The following is a 19,447-nucleotide window of genomic DNA, read 5'->3' on the forward strand; positions in this document are numbered from 1 at the left end:
AATGATAAAAAAACAAAGCCAATATTTGAAAAGAACCAATCTATTTCTTTTAACTTTATAAAAGCAAGAGATAGGATAGGCCAAAAAAAAACCACAAAAAAAAAGAAACAAAAAACAAACAACGAACAAAGTAAAATAAAACAAAACGGAAATCAAAACAAATGAGCGCACACACATATTAAATCACATTGACACAGCAGTACAAGATGAATACCTGCGTCTCCATATCCTAGCCTCTCAGAATGCCTACAGCCTCTACCCGCCTCAATCTCTAAGAAGTGTGATGAGACCCTAAGCTGCCCAATCACCACCCTTGGGTTGGGGTAAGAATAGATCCATGTAATGTGGACACTAAATGGATCTGTCATGTGTCAACAAGAGAAACTGATCTCTGTGGTAGCTAGAGTAGATACACACCCAAGCTACAAGGGCAAGAGATCTAGGCCTTCCGTGGTAGAGGGTTGGGGCAAGTTGTTACACCATCTCCCAAGTAGTAGCTTTGAGGGAGGCTGTCTCGCTATTCACCCATGTACACTCTCGAATCACCCTAGGCTGGGCATAGACACTCCCCTTCATACCAGCAGTTAAAGACACAGCTATAAATTTTCCTCATATACTTGCAAAAAAAATGGTGGTACAAGACCATATACAAACAATCTACCACAGCTTAGCTATCTTCTTCCATGTCTGCGTTCCCTGAATACTTGTGACAAATGGTGGTACTAGATAAAATACAAACCCTCTACTCAGCTTATCCATCTTCCTACTGGTCCAAGTGCCATTTTTTCCCAGAGGTTCCCAATGACATGAGAGGCCAACATCCATGCCTCTCTGAGAAGAACAGCCGGGTTAAAGAGAAGAAAATAAAGACACAAATTTACCTGCTTAAAAATGGTACTTGTGCCACAGCCTTCGTGTCCAAGCAACAGTAGCTTATACAATTTCTTCTGTTCCAAGTATGCAGGCACAGATCTCGAAGTGATTATAGCTTGTCTCGCCCTGTGTCTACTGCTGCTTGGTGTTGGCAAGGCACATAGGGTGTATAAAAACCTTGTAGTGGCCTGTTAAGGAACATCACCCAAACAAGATTGATCAATATTTCAATGGCAACTTAAGAAACAAATGCATCAATAACTAGCTAGTTTTCAAACATGAACCAAAGGTTCTACGCCTGTGAAATATGTCAAGCTGGCTCCATAAAGAAGTGGATAAAAAACAATTCCCACACACAAGAGCTATGACCTCACATCTTAACATAAGATCTATGGACATTAATAATACTATAAGGTGCAAAACACTCACTACTACTGCCCCCTCCATCCCCCTCCCCTCCCTCCTCCCTCCCTCCCTCTCTCCCTCTCTCTCTCTCTCGAAGAATCTATCATCAAACTCAATGACCTTCTTCAACCAGTCAACATCGAACCCGACACTATCTCTTGGATCAACGACACACATAGGCGTGTGCCCCATAGCCAATGCATCCTCACTTTCAAGAACAAAGAAGAACGGATGAGGTTGCTACGTCAACTCCGTGGACGATAATTAAATCTATCTATCTATCTATCTATCTATCTCTCTCTCTCTTTTTTTTTTTTTTTTTTTGTTGGAAAAATCAGGGCTATATATTACTGAGTACAATATAATCCCCAGCGGATGCCAAAATAGCCTATCACGTGGGGTGTACAATCTGAATGGAAGGGTGAGAGCCACTATAGTGACAGCTCGACTAGAACAATCTCATGGTGGTCTGTGTGATGAGTGAAGGAGAAACCACTGAGGGGGGGCTTAATGCCATGTAATCTGGCCACCTGTAAGTGTGAGGAAGAGTGGTGATTTGGCCCAACGCCGTAGGAAGGCAAATCGATGAGCCTCGGCTGCTGTAGAGGTACCTGAGGAAGAATCCCACTGCCAAATGAGGGTGTGAATGATGTCCAGCCAAATGACCGTGAGGGTATCCTGAAGGAGCTGTGGTGCTGCACTGAGAATGTGAAGACAACGAGCTCTCCAAATATTCCATAGTGTAATGCTAGTGATGACTGAAAAAACTTCGTCACGGGTCTGAGGATCCCCCTGCCAAGCGATCTGTGGTAACATAGCCAAAGTCCCTCGCCGATAACCAGTCGAGGTAAGCATAAGAGCTCGATCTGTGTCTGAGCCCTCGTAGAAAAGATGCGGCCCGGGCATCGGCATCAACCATGAGACAGATCCCCAAGTGAGAAATCCATGCTGAACACCGGCTCTGCTAAGTAAAAAGCAAACTGCTAGCCACACGATATGGGAAGAGGAGCATGACCAAAGACAGTGTGCAAGGGACTCGGGTAGTCGCAGAGGACAGCGAGTACATAACGGATCATGACCCATAGTAGCTAGCCAAGTCCCAACTGGAAGTCCCGCATGTGCAATCATCCACATGAAAAAAGAAATACGACGAGCCGCATGTAAATCCTAGATGGCTGACAAAAACTGTTGTAGATAGGCGTGGGAGAGACCTGAATGTAACCAAAAACGCATACGAGTGGGCTGCTCTCGGTGTTGTCTCATCAATGCTAATCTTCCAATTCTGACAATGTACTCAAAGAATGATACAGGTGCACCGGTGGGGTTAGAGTGAGGCCAATGCCACTCTCCTCGGTCCCAATAAAGCTGAGATAGTGCACGACCCTCCCACACCCAAAGCCTCCAAAGGGCGGCATCAGCGGAAGCGAAACGGGGGTCAACACAACGACGCTTCCCACGGGAGCCTACTACTCGTATGGCCTCCCATCGAGCGCCGAGGTAGACAAGGTGCGGAGAGGTGGTAGCATATGTCAATCTAACATGAATCCCCTGAGAGCACTCTGTATCAACTGTGAACAGCATGGTGTCTAAACGAACTAATAAGAGAGTGCTTTGAGCAAAGAGACCTTCCCAGCCACTATGGGGAGGCATATGAACCGTGCCTCGCATGACTGCATCCCACTGTGAAGGAACGGCGGAGTCAATCTCAAGCAGTCTGTCTGTCACCCCGCGACCAATGTCATAATGTTCTGCCACAAAATCTGCATCCAGCATACGTGTCTCATGAAACAACCGCATAGAGGCAGCAGGGCCAGTGTCCCAAGCAGCCCAATCAATGTGAGTCCTCTCTCCAAGCTGACGGGGTGGATTAACCGAAGAATCAAGAACTGCATCATTCCAAATGAGAGGTTGGCGCTCAATCTCCTCACGACATGAGGGAGGTGAGCGTATGATAGCCCTTCGCATGGAGACCCAAATCTGAAGGAGTGATCGGATGAAGGGTGAGAGAGTGCTGGTGAATAAAGGGGCATCCGTAAAGAGAAAACGATACCCTGTATGCCAAGTAAGGCCATCTCTAGTGCCGCGGCGCGGAGTCGTCGTGGAAAGAGCGGCCTGAAGAAGCATCTTCCAAGGTTCTTGGCCGGGAAAAAGACCCCGAACAATAAGCTTGGAGAAGGGTGCGGCTCTGTAACTCTGGATCAATAATGCCAAGGCCACCCTCTGGTCGAGGGCGAATAATCGTGGACCAGCGAACTCGGGCACGAGTATCAGTACTTCCATCTGTGCCACTCCATAAAAAGTTCCGCACGAGTCTGCGGAGCTGAGCTATCACTCCAGAATGTAGCATCCAATAGGAGGCCGTATACCATACTGTAGCCAGAATGACCTGGTTGGCGACCAATGCACGGCCAGCCAACGACAGATGACGTGAAGACCAATGACAAAACTTCTTGCGAATAGACTGCAATACGGGTGCAAACTGCTGCTGTGAGGAAACGTCAAATCCAACCTGGAAGCCCAGATATCTGCATGTCTAACCTGGCTGTAGCCATGTGAAACCATCAGTTACCCCCCAAGTAGGTACGTCATCACTGCCAACCAATAACCCATAGGATTTATGCCAGTTAATGCGTGCACCACTGGCAATGCAAAAAACCTCCAGGGCTCCCCGCATGGCATCAAGAGCTGCTAGCAAATAGCGCAACATCAGCATAGTGTCATCAGCAAACTCCTGATCGATAAGGTCCGGAGCTGAAGGTACTGGCATGGTCAAGCCACGAAATGCATGAGTCTGAGCACGAAGAAAGTCGGACATAGTCTCTCTCTCTCTCTCTCTCTCTCTCTCTCTCTCTCTCTCTCTCTCTCTCTCTCTCTCTCTCTCTCTCTCTCTCTCTGACTTGCGTGAGGCGTGGCGGCTCTTTCATGAGCAATCCCCCCCCCCCCCCCCCCCCCGCTATTTCCTCCACAGAGACCTGGGGTCAGTACGCATCATCTTTGTACACAGTACCTGGACAATCGCCCCTTCCCAACCCCCCCGATCCATGCCCACACACATGTGCTTTTTTCACCGCTGAGATGGTGAGAAAGCCATTGACAAGATGAGGACTGGAAGGGCATATGATCATGATGGCTTAGTCACTGAGCATTTCATGCATGCCAAAGACCTGCTAGCAAAGCTTCTAGCAGTTATGTTTAACCGTGCCATGTGTGAGGGTCTACCGGACACTTGGAGCCTATCTGCGATTGTACCTATCTTCAAGTCAGGAGACCCCATGGAGCCTGGGAATTATCGCACTATCATGATTGGACACACACTGGCACGGTTGTATGCATCCATTCTTGAGCAACAGCTGAGTAGATGGGCAGAGGGGGAAGGAATGCGTGCAGCTGGGCAGGCAGGGTTCAGGAGAGGCTTCTCTACTCTTGACCATATCCTGACACTCAGGGCCATCATCGAGGAGGGTAGATCTCATGGGAGACGGATCTATTGTAGCTTTGTGGACTTCCGCAAAGCTTTTGACACAGTACCCAGAGCTAGATTGATGCGCAGATTACAAGAAATGGGAGTACCCACAGAGCTCATTTGGGGGATCATGGCATTGTACAGATCAGTAGTAGGGCATGTACGCATCCTGAGGGACTTTCTACACCGGTTCACTCCACTATTGGGGTGAAGCAGGGCTGCCCGCTCTCTCCTACTCTTTTCGGTATGTATGTGGATGAGGTTTCTGACTACATTGAGAGCGATGGTGATAGAGGTGCACAGTTGGCAGGGACATGGATTCCACTTTTGTTATATGCCAATGATATAGTGTTGATCTCCGAATCCCCAAAGGGAATGCAACGTCAATTGGATGCTTTGCATAGGTTTGCCCACGAAAGTGGTTTGTCTGTCAACCTTGGTAAAACCAAGGTTATGGTGTTTAACACCACCCCACAATGGATCAGGAGGTCAGCACCTACATTCACATACGGCCAGGAGACTGTGGAGTACACAGATGCTTACACTTACCCTGGAGTGGTTTTTAGCGGACCTGCATTCTCACTCAGAAGAGCAGCAGAGACCAGATTGACTAGAGCCCACGCAGCATTGGGTAGATTGGAGAAGATGTGTTCACAGGTTCGGTTTCAGGAACCCCGGACGAAGCTCTGCCTCTTTGACACTTTGGTGGCTTCAGCATTGCTCTATGGAGCTGAGCTATGGGGACCTTCATTAGATCACCACGGGAGACCGGGTCGCACAGATGCATGGGGGAACATGGAGAAACCTCTAGTCTCTATGATCTCACGGCTCATTAGAGCCAAGGCATCAGTACCACGGGCCATTACCCGAGCAGAGCTAGCAGCCCCCCCACTAGTAGTTGAGGTGCTCACCAGATCAGTCCCCTTCATAAACCGCACATGGGAACTTCCTAGAGACAGATATGCTCGCATTGCACTGGAGTCCTCTCGACAGTTAGCCATGCAAGGAGATACAACATGTTGGTATGGGGAGATGGCATCATGGTTTCAGGCGCATGGCTTCAGCATAGACAGGCTGCCACCATTCCAATACTCATTGGATGCACCATCTCTCACTCTTACACAGTCAGAGATCACCAAGCTCATCCGCCAAGACCTGACCCAGTTAGACACCAGGAGGACATGGATACAGCCAGCACAGGAATTGGGCACGAAGATGGCTTTCTACAGAGACCACCTTCTCCAGCTTACGGAGGATGGTTTTCTGACGAGACCCAGATACATGGACACCCACTTGTCTCATGGGATACGATGTGCTATTGGCCAGTTACGCACATCTTCTCACCAGCTGCGGATTGAGACTCGGAGATACAGCGGAGTACCAGCAGAGGCCAGGACGTGACCCTTGTGTGACATGGAGCCTGAGACAGAGTTGCATTACACATGCCGCTGCCCCGTCTACTACGAGATACGAGGCCGCTTCCATTGCTTGTTCAGAGAGGGTTTTGGACCACTCTCAAGAGTCATGGGATATGAGGATCAAAGATGCCTGGGTTTGTTCTTGCTCGAGCTGCACACACACAGAGACTGCCTGATGAGTGGCAAGGCTAGCCAGTCTCAAAGACGGATCACAAACTTCTTCAGAACAGCCACGGGACAGCCGCAAGAGCCACTCCCACAGCAGAGCTCCCCCTCGTCTCACACCAGAGGCACACTGATCGACCGAGCGACTGAACTGGGGAAATCTAGGCGCCCACGACAGCGGAGGACTACACAGCATCGGCAGAGGCTACGTTAGAAGATTCGGAGCACTCTGGCCAGGCATGCACGACGCCCGGTCAGACTACTAACCATGGAGGAGATTGATGAGATCCGCCAACGACCGATGCTAGATCTCCTCTGATTCAGCTAGCCTAGCTAGCTGCTTAGTTCACACCTAGCAGTTTAGGATTCCATAGTATTTTATTTTGTCATTTTGTCATCTTGTTACTCTGACTTTGTATCAGATCCAACACATTGTAGCTTTCTAGTCTCATAGGTCACTTTGGCCTTTTTGAAGACGTTAATATAACATTTCATTTCATTTCTCTCTCTCTCTCTCTCTCTCTCTCTCTCTCTCTCTCTCTCTCTCTCTCTCTCTCTCTCTCTTTTTCTTTTCTTTTTTGGAAAAGTCAAGGCTGTATATTACTGAGTACAATATAATCCCAAGCGGATGCCAAAATAGCCTATCACGTGGGGTGTACAAGCTGAATGTAAGGGTGAGATCCACTATAGTGACAACTCGACTAGAACAATCTCATGGTGGCCTGTGTGATGAGTGGAGGAGAGACCACCGAGGGGGGGCATAATGCCATGTAATCTGACCGCCTGTAAGTGTGAAGAAGAGTGGGGATCGGTGAAACCGGCCTGTTCAATCCAAAAAGGGCGGTAGACTTTACTTCAAACCTTGATTTAGCTTCCACCCATTATTAGTCGTCTATTATACCTGCGCTATAGTGACACAAGAGAGGGGAATGGGATACAGATGCTAGAATGCACCTGTATGAGAAGACCGACACAAGATTGGCCCCTAACTTAAGCGCCCCTTTTGGTATTTCTTTATTCTTCAAAAGAGGGAATAAACACTGTGGTTCCCTACAAGCTGCCCCGCACAAACTCGGCTGAATTTCCACTGTTTCAGCCCGATTTCGGCAACATAACTGTACTAGAACCCTTCACAGTCAGTATTCCCACGCATTGACTGACTTTCCCGACGCATACGGGCACTTTGCAAAACCTGGCGAGAATCTGCAGCACGCTGAATTCTCTGTTTTCAGCCCTGAAAATGCGCCGGATCACCTGTACAGCGGTCCCCTTGCGTCCCCGAACCTCCTGGGGGTATTAGGGTCCGTTTAGGGCCAAAACCCTAAACCTGCAAAAATACACAGCAGGCTGTAATTTACTGTTTCGGGCTCCGTTTCACGTGCCGGTCACATCCTTAGCAAGTCCTCGAGCTTCCGCACCTGTAGGGCTACTTGCCCTTTGATTCGGACGAGATTTTTGGCATGAAACCTCTCCGAATTCACCTGTACCTGCGGGGGATTAGCCGCTAGCTAATCCAGTACCTGTGCAAGAGGCTCTTGCCTCGGCAATCGCGCATGAACCCACACAACTGTACATTGGTCAAATGAAGAGCCCACTAGAGGGGCATAACATACTGCCAAAGGGGAGAGAGAGGGCAGTGCGTAGCGTGCAGGGCATCACTCCTGGCACCGCACTGTGCATAAGAGGGAAAGCAAGCACTCCATAGCTCTTAACCTGTGACAAAAGCTGCAAATGAGCCTCTCCCAGCTTAAAATTCAGCGCCAACTCTCTCTTGCATTAGAAACTGCACCAGAATGTGCCACTTGGCACATTTATAAGCATTTTCCCGTTTCGGGGTTGCCGTCTAAAAATATCCCAACCGGTTGCCCATTTGACTTCACGGCAGAGTAAGAAAATGTTCCCCTTGTCATACTGGAGGTAATGACGCCAGCACATTTTCAGGTCCCAAAATAGCAATTCCCTAAATTTTAGGAGATACTGCCATTGTATCTTTCTAGGTCATCCGACCCTCTTTGTACACTGCGGCCACATCCAGAACTGAAATGTAGCCTCTGTAGCAAAGGATTCCACTTTCGCTAGTCAATGACCCCACTTGGCTAACCATAGTCCTTGTCCAACCTTAGTGCTCTCTTGCCCTCAGGCCTGGACTCCCTCTGGACAGTTCCACACTAGCTATGCAATGCAAGGCAGTTAGATTTCCCGAGGGGTGTTTCCAAAAAGTTTGAGTAAATAGATAATAAGAAAGAAATCAACAAAAAGGATAGATAGTAGTCACACGCTGGTGACATACCCCCCTCTTGAAATCTAAAACGTCCTCGTTTGCATCTATGTCGTACATGCTCACTGTCAACACTGATGTATTCAACACCTGTCGACACATATACGACACATACATGCTCATTGTCAACCCTGGTGTATTCAACACCTCGTCGACTCATGTATTGCCTGCGTGTGAACCCTGTCCCAATGACATAGTGGTAGCTTCGCACTCTGCCATTGCTTTGAGTCACTAACTTTCCAATGACAAAATGGTAGCTGCACATTTTGCCACTGTCTTATAGTACACGTTGGATCCCGTAACTCTTTCGAGCATACCCAAACCGACAGTTTAAGAATGCAATTACACATGTACTCTTTAATAGAAGCAATTACTGTATCCTTGACAAACTGACAAGAAATACTCACTTCTATAGCACTAACCAAACTTTTGGACATTCCATAAGAGCAATTGCCAAACTGACAATCTATACAGCTCTAACATTCATGTAACAGGTATTTGATTTGAGCTCACTTTAAATACCATGTACATCATTTGTTTCAAAAGCCATTGTCACACTGACAATCCATGTAGCTCTGAAACTCATGGGGTCAAGGTAGGTTGCAACCCGAAGGCTTCAAGGTAAAGTGATAACACAGTTGGTGACTCTGCAAGTTCACCTTCTTCCATCCACTTAGCATCCATAGGTGGATAGTTTCTGAACTTTACCAAGTAACGCCTAGCAACCTTGCCTTTCACTTTCCTTTCTTTGTGTGCCAAAATCTGTTCAGGGACCAAGATCTCGTCAAGTTCCTCGACTTCCGGCTGATCTTCAGCTAGCATATCTTCTGGCACATCACCCACATAGGGTCTGAGAAGACTCGCATGAAATGCATTGTGAATCTTCCAACTGTCAGGCAATTTCAGCCTATATGCAACATCACTGATTTTGTCGCACACTTGAAAAGGTCCATAGTAACGCATGCTGAGCTTTGGAAACAGTCTTTCCTTGCCCTTCATCTTCTTTAACCTTGCCTTTTCAAAGCGTAAAAGCACCCAATCACCAAGTGAATATACCACTTCACGACGGTGACGATTAGCTACTTTCTTTTGCTTTGCCTGAGTCCTTTTTAAGGCCACTTTGACCTTCTTGTACATTTCATCCATGTCCTGAACATACTTATCTGCTTCAAATATCTTGTCCTTTGTATGCAGTATGGGAGGAACTTTCTTGCCACCTTCAACTATCTCAAAAGGTGCCTTGCCAGTTGATGAATGCATTGTATTATTGTATGCATACTCCACCAATGGCAAACACTGCTCCCACTTTCCTTTATGCTCTGACACATAGCACTTCAGCAGATCTAGAACAGTAGAATTTGCCTCTTCTGACTGCCCATCTGTTTGAGGATGAAATGACGAAGAGAATTTGAGCGTGGTGCCCATATTCTCAAACAAACCTCTCCAAAACAAACTTGTCATGCGTGGATCACGGTCGCTAACAATCGACTGTGGCATGCCATGATACTTGAAAATATTGCTCATAAACAAGCGTGCCATCTGATCTGGCTTTATCTTCTTCCTGACAGGAATAAAATGAGCATGTTTGCTGAATCTGCCAATAATGGTCCAAATACCATCGTTTCCTATCTGCGTTCTCGGAAGATCAAAGATAAAATCCATAGCAATACTTTCCCATGGTTTATCTGGAATAGGTAGTGGTTGCAATAACCCTGGTGCCTTTTACCTGTCAAACTTGACCTTTTGGCATATTAGGCATTCTCGCACAAAGGCATCCACATCCCTTCTCAATGTAGGCCAATAGAAGAATGTCTCAACCGCTTTAATTGTAGCATCAATACCACGATGCCCTGCATACGGTGGGACATGACTCTCTTCCATAACTTTGCGTCGCAATGGCTTTGTGACACACAATCTGCCATGCATCATCATGAACCCATCTCTAAGAAGATAGTGTTCATGACGTTGTCCATCCATTAGTTGCTCGAAGACCCTTGCAAAATCTTCATCATTTGCATACTGTTCTCTCATATCATCAAGTTCATGATGATAAGGAATCGACACAGCTGAAATTTGTGGCTTCCTTGACAAGGCATCAGCCACAACGTTCTTCTTGCCTTCCACATGCACAATCTGAAAATGGAACATGGACAAGATATTTGCCCATCGCATATGCTTCTCAGATAACTTTGTTTGTGTCAAGAAGTATCGCAAGGTCTGATGATCCGTTTGGACAACGAAATCTGCACCTAGCAGGTAGTGTTTCCAACTTAAGAGCGCATGAATCACAGCCAGTAACTCTTTCTCATAGACCTGCATGGTCATCTCTGGCCCTTGCAAAATTCTACTCTCATAGGCTACTACCCTGCCATCTTGCATTAGCACTGCACCAATGCTACTACCGCAGGCGTCACACTGGACCACAAATGACTTCCTAAGAGCTGGCAACACAATGACTGCATCCGAAGTCATCTTTTCCTTTAAGAGATTAAAAGCTGAAATCTCTTTCTGTGTCCATCTAAAGGTGACTGCCTTCTTTTGAAGAGCATGTAAAGGTGAAGCAATCTCAGCGAAATTTCGGATAAACCTTCTGTAATAGGAGCATAGTCCCAAAAAGCTTCGGACATCATGCACCGTCTTCAAATTTGGCCATGACTTGATCGCTTCAACTTTTGCAGGATCCATTCTGACGCCATCCTTTGAGACAATGTGTCCCAGAAAGTGAATCTCTTGCAGAAAAAACTCACTTTTCTTTGCATTGATGAGCAACCTATGACTGCGTAGCTCCTTGAACACAATGGCCAAGTGATGCCTATGCTCCTCTTCATTCTTTGAGTAGACTATAATGTCATCAAAGAATGTACCAACAAACTGCTGGTGTGGACGGAAAATTCTGTCCATCATCCTATTGAACGTAGCAGGAGCATTTGTGAGACCAAAGGGCATCACTAAAAATTCGTAAAGGCCAAACGTCGTTCTAAAAGCAGTCTTGTGCACATCCTCTGATCTAATGCGGATCTAATGGTACCCACTCTTTAGATCTATCCTGCTAAACATAGCTGCTCCTTCTAATTTGTCCATAATATCATCAATTCTAGGTATAGGGAACCTATTCTTGATGGTATTCTTGTTCAGTGCACGATAGTCGATGCACATACGCCATGAGCCATCCTTTTTCTGCACCAACAACACTGGAGAACAGAATGGAGATGAACTGGGCTGAATCAGCCCCTTTTCTAACAGCTCCTGTACTTGGCCCGTTATCTCTTTCTGCTGAGCCGCACTAAAACCCTGTACGGAGGCTTATTTGGTGGGCTACTGCCTGGCACCAAATCTATCGCATGGTCCTCGGGTCTCTCTGGCGGTAATTGAGACGGTAATGAATCGGAAAAACAGTCACTATACTGTTGTAAAAACATTGACCTTTCTTTATCTAGCACAGATAAATTTGATTCATCACAATCTGACACTTCACGTGCAAAAACCAAGTACGCAGAAAGATGCTTTTTCATTACAGAAGTAATAGCAGAAGCTGATACAGTAGGAATAGACTCCCCTTTAAGCTTTACATCCAGAATGTGAGTCTTTCCCCTGCTCTGTACAGTGATCTTTTTGTTGTAGGCATCCATGATTCCCTGTACACGAAACAACCAAGGAATACCTAACAACACATCACATCCGTCCAGTGGCATGATGTAAAATTCTTCAGCATCTACATAGGACTGGATATGTAGACGCAACTTTCCAATGATGGGCTTCACAGCCTCTGTATGGCCAGGACATGCCAAACCTGCCTCTGCTGTATACCCCATCTCTTCAGGCCTGATTCCCAACTTTGAAGCCAATTCTGGGGAAATGAAGTTGGCTTTGACACCTGGATCAAAGAAGATAAGCATTGTTTGATCCCTGACCTTTCCCCATGCTCTGCAAAGCTCACTTGCATCTGAATTTGGCTTGTCGCCCACCATATCTGGCACTAGACCAGCCATGGGCTTCTTTCCTTTCTTGTCTTCCTTGTCTTCAGAATCAGCTGGCCTTTTCTTTGTAGGACAATTGTAAGCAATGTGGCCAGGCTGCTCACATATAAAGCATTTGTTCTCTGTCCTCAGGACCTTCTTTTGCTCTTCTGACTTGCGAGGAAAACGTCTTTTCCATTTCTTTGCTGGTCCCTTTTCTGATTCAGCCGTGGCTTTATCTTTCCCTGCGTTGGCCGACTCCTGAGTCCCTTTAGGAGCCTCATTGGAAACGTGCTTCTTGGCTGAATTTTTCTTGCCTGATCCTGCCTTGACGCCAGTGTCAAATTCACAATCTTCTCCCTTGAGCAAACCATTGCCAGTGTTTGCTACCTCGATGAGCTGCGTCAAAGTAGTGACTTTTGTCTTCGTGCAGTATTTTCTCAATCCTTTGGGTAGGCCACAACAGTATTTTTCAATCTGTTCTGTCAATGGCACAAACCTATAGGAAGTTACTGGAAGTAGAGCTTTCCAAAACTTCCGATTGTAATCATCCAGATTTCTGCAAGTGGCAGCATTAAGCTGGTGCCATTCTGTCATGACATCTGCTTCAAAGTCATCAGATAACCATGCTGCTGCAAAAATCTGCTTGAAGTAAATCCATGTGGACGGAGCTTGCCCTTGAAGCAATAAAGTTGTCCACCATTGTCCCGCATTCCCTGTCAAGAAAGTGGCTGCCTTGCGGACCTTTGAAGCCTCTGTAAAGTTTCCCCCTGCATAGGCCTTGTCAAACTGCTGGAGGAATGAGAGAGCCTTCTTCCTGTCATCAAACCCTGTAAAGGTCGTGAATGTCACACCTTTGCCACCTTCTTTGTACGGAGTTGGCCTCTCCAGCGACGTTAAATTGTCATATGGAAGTGACTGAAACATGGGAACACTATTAGGGTTCATCTGTGTTCCTTGGCCGCTATTAACTTGACCTAGAAATGCCATATTTGGCTGCTGATTTGTAATTCCAGCCATACCAAAATTTGCTTGTGGCATCCCAAATTGGCCCTGAGTGCTCTGAAATCCTGGTTGCATACCCATGACACTGTACATGGGGTTAGGCATCATCGTTTGAGCACCCCCAAACACTGTTCCTGGCGTATAAAACTGATTTCCAGGTGCATGACCAGCCATGCTCTGGAATACGGATCCACCTCCAAAATAGCCAGGGTGTACTGAAGGTGGTGGGAAGACTTGTTGCATAGCCTGTAGGTTGCTTCCCTGCCCATTAGAACCAGCTATAGGCTGCTGAAAGGTGGCGGGCTGAACTGGTACAGCTTGAAAGACTGGCATCTCAGCCACCTGTTCTTGCACCTTAGGCATAGGTTGTGGAGACTGCATGTTCTCGATCAAGTGTACAGGTGTTTCCATTGACTGTGCAGTATGAATCACCTGTGCTCGAGCCTTAACAGGCTTTTGAATATGATCCAGTGACCCAACTTGCTGAGACGGAACAGGAGGTTGCAGAAAGGATAAAAACCTCGGATTCTGCATTACTTGTGTGAACATAGCCACAGTAGTAGCCAACTGGGTCATGAATATATCGTCATCTGTCTGTGGTGGTCTTGAGGACTCACCCACTTCATGTGTCTGTTGACCCTGTGAAGAGGAAACCTCTTCAGTCACATCATCTGGTCTGTCAGCCATAATTGCAATTCCCTGTGTCTGGTCTATGATCCCCTATGTCTTCAAGCCCAAAACTGACCAAGGCTCACTTCTATGGGAAAAAGTGATTTAATCCCGTCGATGGAACCATGAAACCAGCCTGTTCAATCCAAAAAGGGCGGTAGACTTTACTTCAAACCTTGATTTAGCTTTCACCCATTATTAGTCGTCTATTATACCTGCGCTATAGTGACACAAGAGAGGGGAATGGGATACAGATGCTAGAATGCACCTGTATGAGAAGACCGACACCAGATTGGCCCCTAACTTAGGCGCCCCTTTCGGTATCTCTTTATTGTTCAAAAGAGGGAATAAACGATGTGGTTCCCTACAAGCTGCCCCGCACAAACTCGGCTGAATTTCCACTGTTTCAGCCCGATTTCGGCAGCATAACTGTACTAGAACCCTTCACAGTCAGTATTCCCACGCATTGACTGACTTTCCCGACGCATACGGGCACTTTGCAAAACCTGGCGAGAATCTGCAGCACGCTGAATTCTCTGTTTTCAGCCCTGAAAATGCGCCGGATCACCTGTACAGCGGTCCCCTTGCGTCCCCGAACCTCCTGGGGGTATTAGGGTCCGTTTAGGGCCAAAACCCTAAACCTGCAAAAATACACAGCAGGCTGTAATTTACTGTTTCGGGCTCCGTTTCACGTGCCGGTCACATCCTTAGCAAGTCCTCGAGCTTCCGCACCTGTAGGGCTACTTGCCCTTTGAATCGGACGAGATTTTTGGCATGAAACCTCTCCGAATTCACCTGTACCTGCGGGGGATTAGCCGCTAGCTAATCCAGTACCTGTGCAAGAGGCTCTTGCCTCGGCAATCGCGCATGAACCCACACAACTGTACATTGGTCAAATGAAGAGCCCACTAGAGGGGCATAACATACTGCCAAAGGGGAGAGAGAGGGCAGTGCGTAGCGTGCAGGGCATCACTCCTGGCACCGCACTGTGCATAAGAGGGAAAGCAAGCACTCCATAGCTCTTAACCTGTGACAAAAGCTGCAAATGAGCCTCTCCCAGCTTAAAATTCAGCGCCAACTCTCTCTTGCATTAGAAACTGCACCAGAATGTGCCACTTGGCACATTTACAAGCATTTTCCCGTTTCGGGGTTGCCGTCTAAAAATATCCCAACCGGTTGCCCATTTGACTTCACGGCAGAGTAAGAAAATGTTCCCCTTGTCATTCCGGAGGTAATGACGCCAACACATTTTCAGGTCCCAAAATAGCAGTTCCCTAAATTTTAGGAGATACTGCCATTGTATCTTTCTAGGTCATCCGACCCTCTTTGTACACTGCGGCCACATCCAGAACTGAAATGTAGCCTCTGTAGCAAAGGATTCCACTTTGGCTAGTCAATGACCCCACTTGGCTAACCATAGTCCTTGTCCAACCTTAGTGCTCTCTTGCCCTCAGGCCTGGACTCCCTCTGGACAGTTCCACACTAGCTATGCAATGCAGGGCAGTTAGATTTCCCGAGGGGTGTTTCAAAAAGTGAAAGTAAATAGATAATAAGAAAGAAATCAACAAAAAGGATAGATAGTAGTCACACGCTGGTGACAATCGGGCCCAACCCCGAAGGAAGGCAAAGCGATGAGCCTCGGCTGCTCGAGATGTACCTGAGGAAGAATCCCACTGCCAAATCAGGGTGTGAATGATGTCCAGCCAAATGGTGGTGAGGGTATCCTAAAGGAGCTGTGGAGCCGCATTGAGAATGTGAAGACAACGAGCTCGCCAAACATTCCATAGTGTAATACTAGTGATGACTGAAAAAACTTCATCACGTGTCTGAGGATCCCCCTGCCAAGCAATCTGTGGTAGCATAGCGAAAGTCCCTCGTCGATAACCAGTCGAGGTAAGCATAAAAGCTGGATCTGTGTCTGAGCCCTCGTAGAAAAGATGCGGTCCGGGCATCGGCATCAACCATGAGATAGATCCCCAAAAGAGAAATCCATGCTGAACACCCGCTCTGCTGAGTAAAAAGCAAACTGCTAGCCACACTACATGAGAAGTTGAGCATGACCAAAGACAGTGTGCAGGTGACTCAAGTAATCGCAAAGGACAGCGAGTACATAGCGGATCATGACCCATAGTAGCTAGCCAAGTCCCAACTGGAAGTCCTGCATGTGCAATCATCCACATGAAAAAAGAAATACGACGAGCCGCATGTAAATCCCAGATGGCAGACCAAAGCTGGTGTAGATAGGCATGGGAGAGACCTGAATGTAGCCAGAAACGCATACGAGTGGGCTGCTCTGGGTGTTGTCTCATCAATGCTAATCTTCCAATTCTGACAGTGTACTCAAAGAATGATACAGGTGCACCGGTGGGGTTAGAGTGAGGCCAATGCCACTCTCCTCGGTCCCAATAAAGCTGAGATAGGGCACGACCCTCCCACACCCAAAGCCTCCAAAGTGCGGCATCAACGGAAGCGAAACGGGGGTCAACACAACGACGCTTCCCGCGGGAGCCAACTACTCGTATGGCCTCCCATCGAGCGCCGGGGTAGACAAGGTGTGGAGAGGTGGTATCATATGTCAATCTAGCATGAATCCCCTGAGAGTAGTCAGTATCAACTGTGAACAGCATGGTGTCTAAACGAACTAATAAGAGAGTGCTCTGAGCAAAGAGACCTTCCCAGCCACAATGTGGAGGCATCTGAACCGTGCCTCGCATGACTGCATCCCACTGTGAAGGAACGGCGGAGTCAATCTCAAGCAGTCTGTCTGTCACCCCGCGACCAATATCATAATGTTCTGCCACAAAATCTGCATCTAGCATACGTGTCTCATGAAACAACCGCATAGAGGCAGCAGGGCCAGTGTCCCAAGTAGCCCAATCAATGTGAGTCCTCTCTCCAAGCTGACGAGGTGGATTAACCAAAGAATCAAGAACTGCATCATTCCAAATGAGAGGCTAGCGCTCAATCTCTTCACGACATGAGGGAGGTGAGCGTATGATAGCCCGGCGCATGGAAACCCGAATCTGGAGCAGCGATCGGATGAAGGGTGAGAGAGTGCTGGTGTACAAGGGAGCATCCGTAAAGAGAAAACGATACCCTGTATGCCAAGTATGACCATCTCTAGTGCCGAGGCATAGAGTCGCGGTGCAAAGAGTGGCTTGAAGAAGCATCTTCCAAGGTTCTTGGCCGGGAATAAGACCCCGAACAATAAGCTTGGTAAGAAGGGCGTGGCTCTGTAATTCTGGATCAATAATGCCAAGGCCTCCCTCTGACCTAGGACGAATAATCGTGGACCAGCGAACTCGAGCACGAGTATCAGTACTTCCATCTGTGCCACTCCATAAAAAGTTCCGCACTAGTCGACGGAGCTGAGCTATCACACCAGAATGTAGCATCCAACAAGAGGCCATATACCATACTATAGCCAGAATGACTTGGTTGGCGACCAATGCACGGCCAGCCAACGACAGATGACATGAAGACCAATGACATAGCTTCCTGCGAATAGACTACAGTACGGATGCAAACTGCTGCTGTGAGGAAACGTCAAATCCAATCTTAAAGCCCAGATATCTGCATGTCTGACCCGCCTGCAGCCATGTGAAACTATCTGCTACCCCCCAAGTAGGTATGTTATCACTGCCAACCAGTAACCCATAGGATTTATGCCAGTTAATGCGTGCACCACTGGCAATGCAAAAAACCTCTAGGGCCTCCCGCATGGCATCAAGAGCAGCTAGCAAATAGCGCAACATCAGCATAGTGTCATCAGCAAACTCCTGATCGATAAGGTCCGAAGCTAAAGGTACTGGCATGGTCAAGCCACGAATGCATGACTCTGAGCACGAAGAAAGTCGGACATAGTCTCTCCTACAAACAGATACAGATATGCTGCTAAAGGACATCCCTGACGGACAGATCGAGAAAGCTCAAAACTGCGACTGACACGGCCACCAATAGTAATAGCACTGCTTGCAGTCCTGAAGAGAGCGAAAATGCCTGAGATCCATCTCGAAGGGAAACCCATCCTGGCTAATGATCCTTCGAGAAAGTCCCACTCAACACGATCGTATGCTTTCTCGAAGTCAAGGATGAAAAAAGCGAGAGGTTCAGAAGATGATCTGGCCCACTCTACTGCCTCATAAAAAGTGAAGATATTATCCAGTATGCATCGATCCATGACAAAGCCTGTCTGAGAAGTATGAATAATGTCTGGTAAGAACGGTCGCAAGTGATGGCTGATCAGTAACACTGATATCTTATACACCGAAGGGAGTAGGGTAATAGGTCTCCATTGGCGGAGCTGAGTGGTGTCACCCCCTTTCGGAATAAGAGATATGAGACCTGAACAAAGATCCGGATGCATATATCCTGATGCAAAGATGTCCTGACAACCGCGAAGCAGTGCTATATGCAATACATCCCAATAAGTCAAAAAGAAAGCTCTAGTGAGGCCATCCTCTCCTGGACAAGAGGATGGATCAAGACTCTCGGTAGCAGCATGGAGCTCTGCAAGTGTGAAGGGTGCCAACAAGATCTCTGCCATAGTGTCTGTACAACGGTGTCGGGTGTGATGCCAAATCTGTTCACGGGCAAGTAAAACCTCAGTAGTGCATACATCAGCAGTGAACAATGTCTAAAAATAATATGCAGACATATCAAGAATAACATCAGGATGCATATGTAGTGTCCCCTGAGCATCGCACAAAGTCCGAAGGGTGGTGCCAGGAGGGCGCTCTTTATATGTAGTGTCCCCTGAGCATCGCACAAAGTCCGAAGGGTGGTGCCAGGAGGGTGCTCTTTATGCGCAGCGAAGAAGTCTTTATTCATTCGATCAGCTTTAGCTATCCAATGAGATACTGAAGCATGATGAGTGAACTCAGACCTAGCCTCCTGTACGCGACGAATCTCCTCTGTGAGCTCTGTCTGTCTAGCAGCGAGATAAGCATCCTGAGGCCACTCCTCAAGCAAGCGCTGAGTGGAACCAAGAGGAATGTGTAGATCAGACTCGCGTACTCTCAATTGACGATCAATAATAGCCGTCTGATCTCGGCAGTAAATACTAGACTGAGTAATGCAATGAGCAAGGAACTCTCCAGGGGGACCACAATAAGAAGCACCCGTGGACCATAAGTCACGAATCTGCTACTGTAAAACTTCAGTGGTGAGAACACTGTCAGGGATGCGGCAGCCTCGTCTCTGTGCAGAGGATCTA

General features: G+C 47.4%; 1 protein-coding gene across 3 annotated transcripts in view; it reads right to left on the reverse strand.

Moving 5' to 3' along the window:
- Positions 1 to 19,447, reverse strand: part of XLG3 (extra-large GTP-binding protein 3) — a 103,145-nt gene that overhangs the window by 66,039 nt on the left and 17,659 nt on the right. For all 3 annotated transcript variants that reach the window (XM_086519391.1, XM_086519393.1, XM_086519394.1), the window contains exon 4: positions 882 to 1,061. In XM_086519391.1, the coding sequence (XP_086375517.1) occupies positions 882 to 1,061 (180 nt within the window). The remainder of the gene's footprint in view (positions 1 to 881; positions 1,062 to 19,447) is intronic.

The sequence above is a fragment of the Adiantum capillus-veneris genome, chromosome 9 (assembly GCF_014529385.1).
Source record: "Adiantum capillus-veneris isolate H3 chromosome 9, ASM1452938v2, whole genome shotgun sequence".
NCBI classification, from domain to species: Eukaryota; Viridiplantae; Streptophyta; class Polypodiopsida; order Polypodiales; family Pteridaceae; genus Adiantum; species Adiantum capillus-veneris.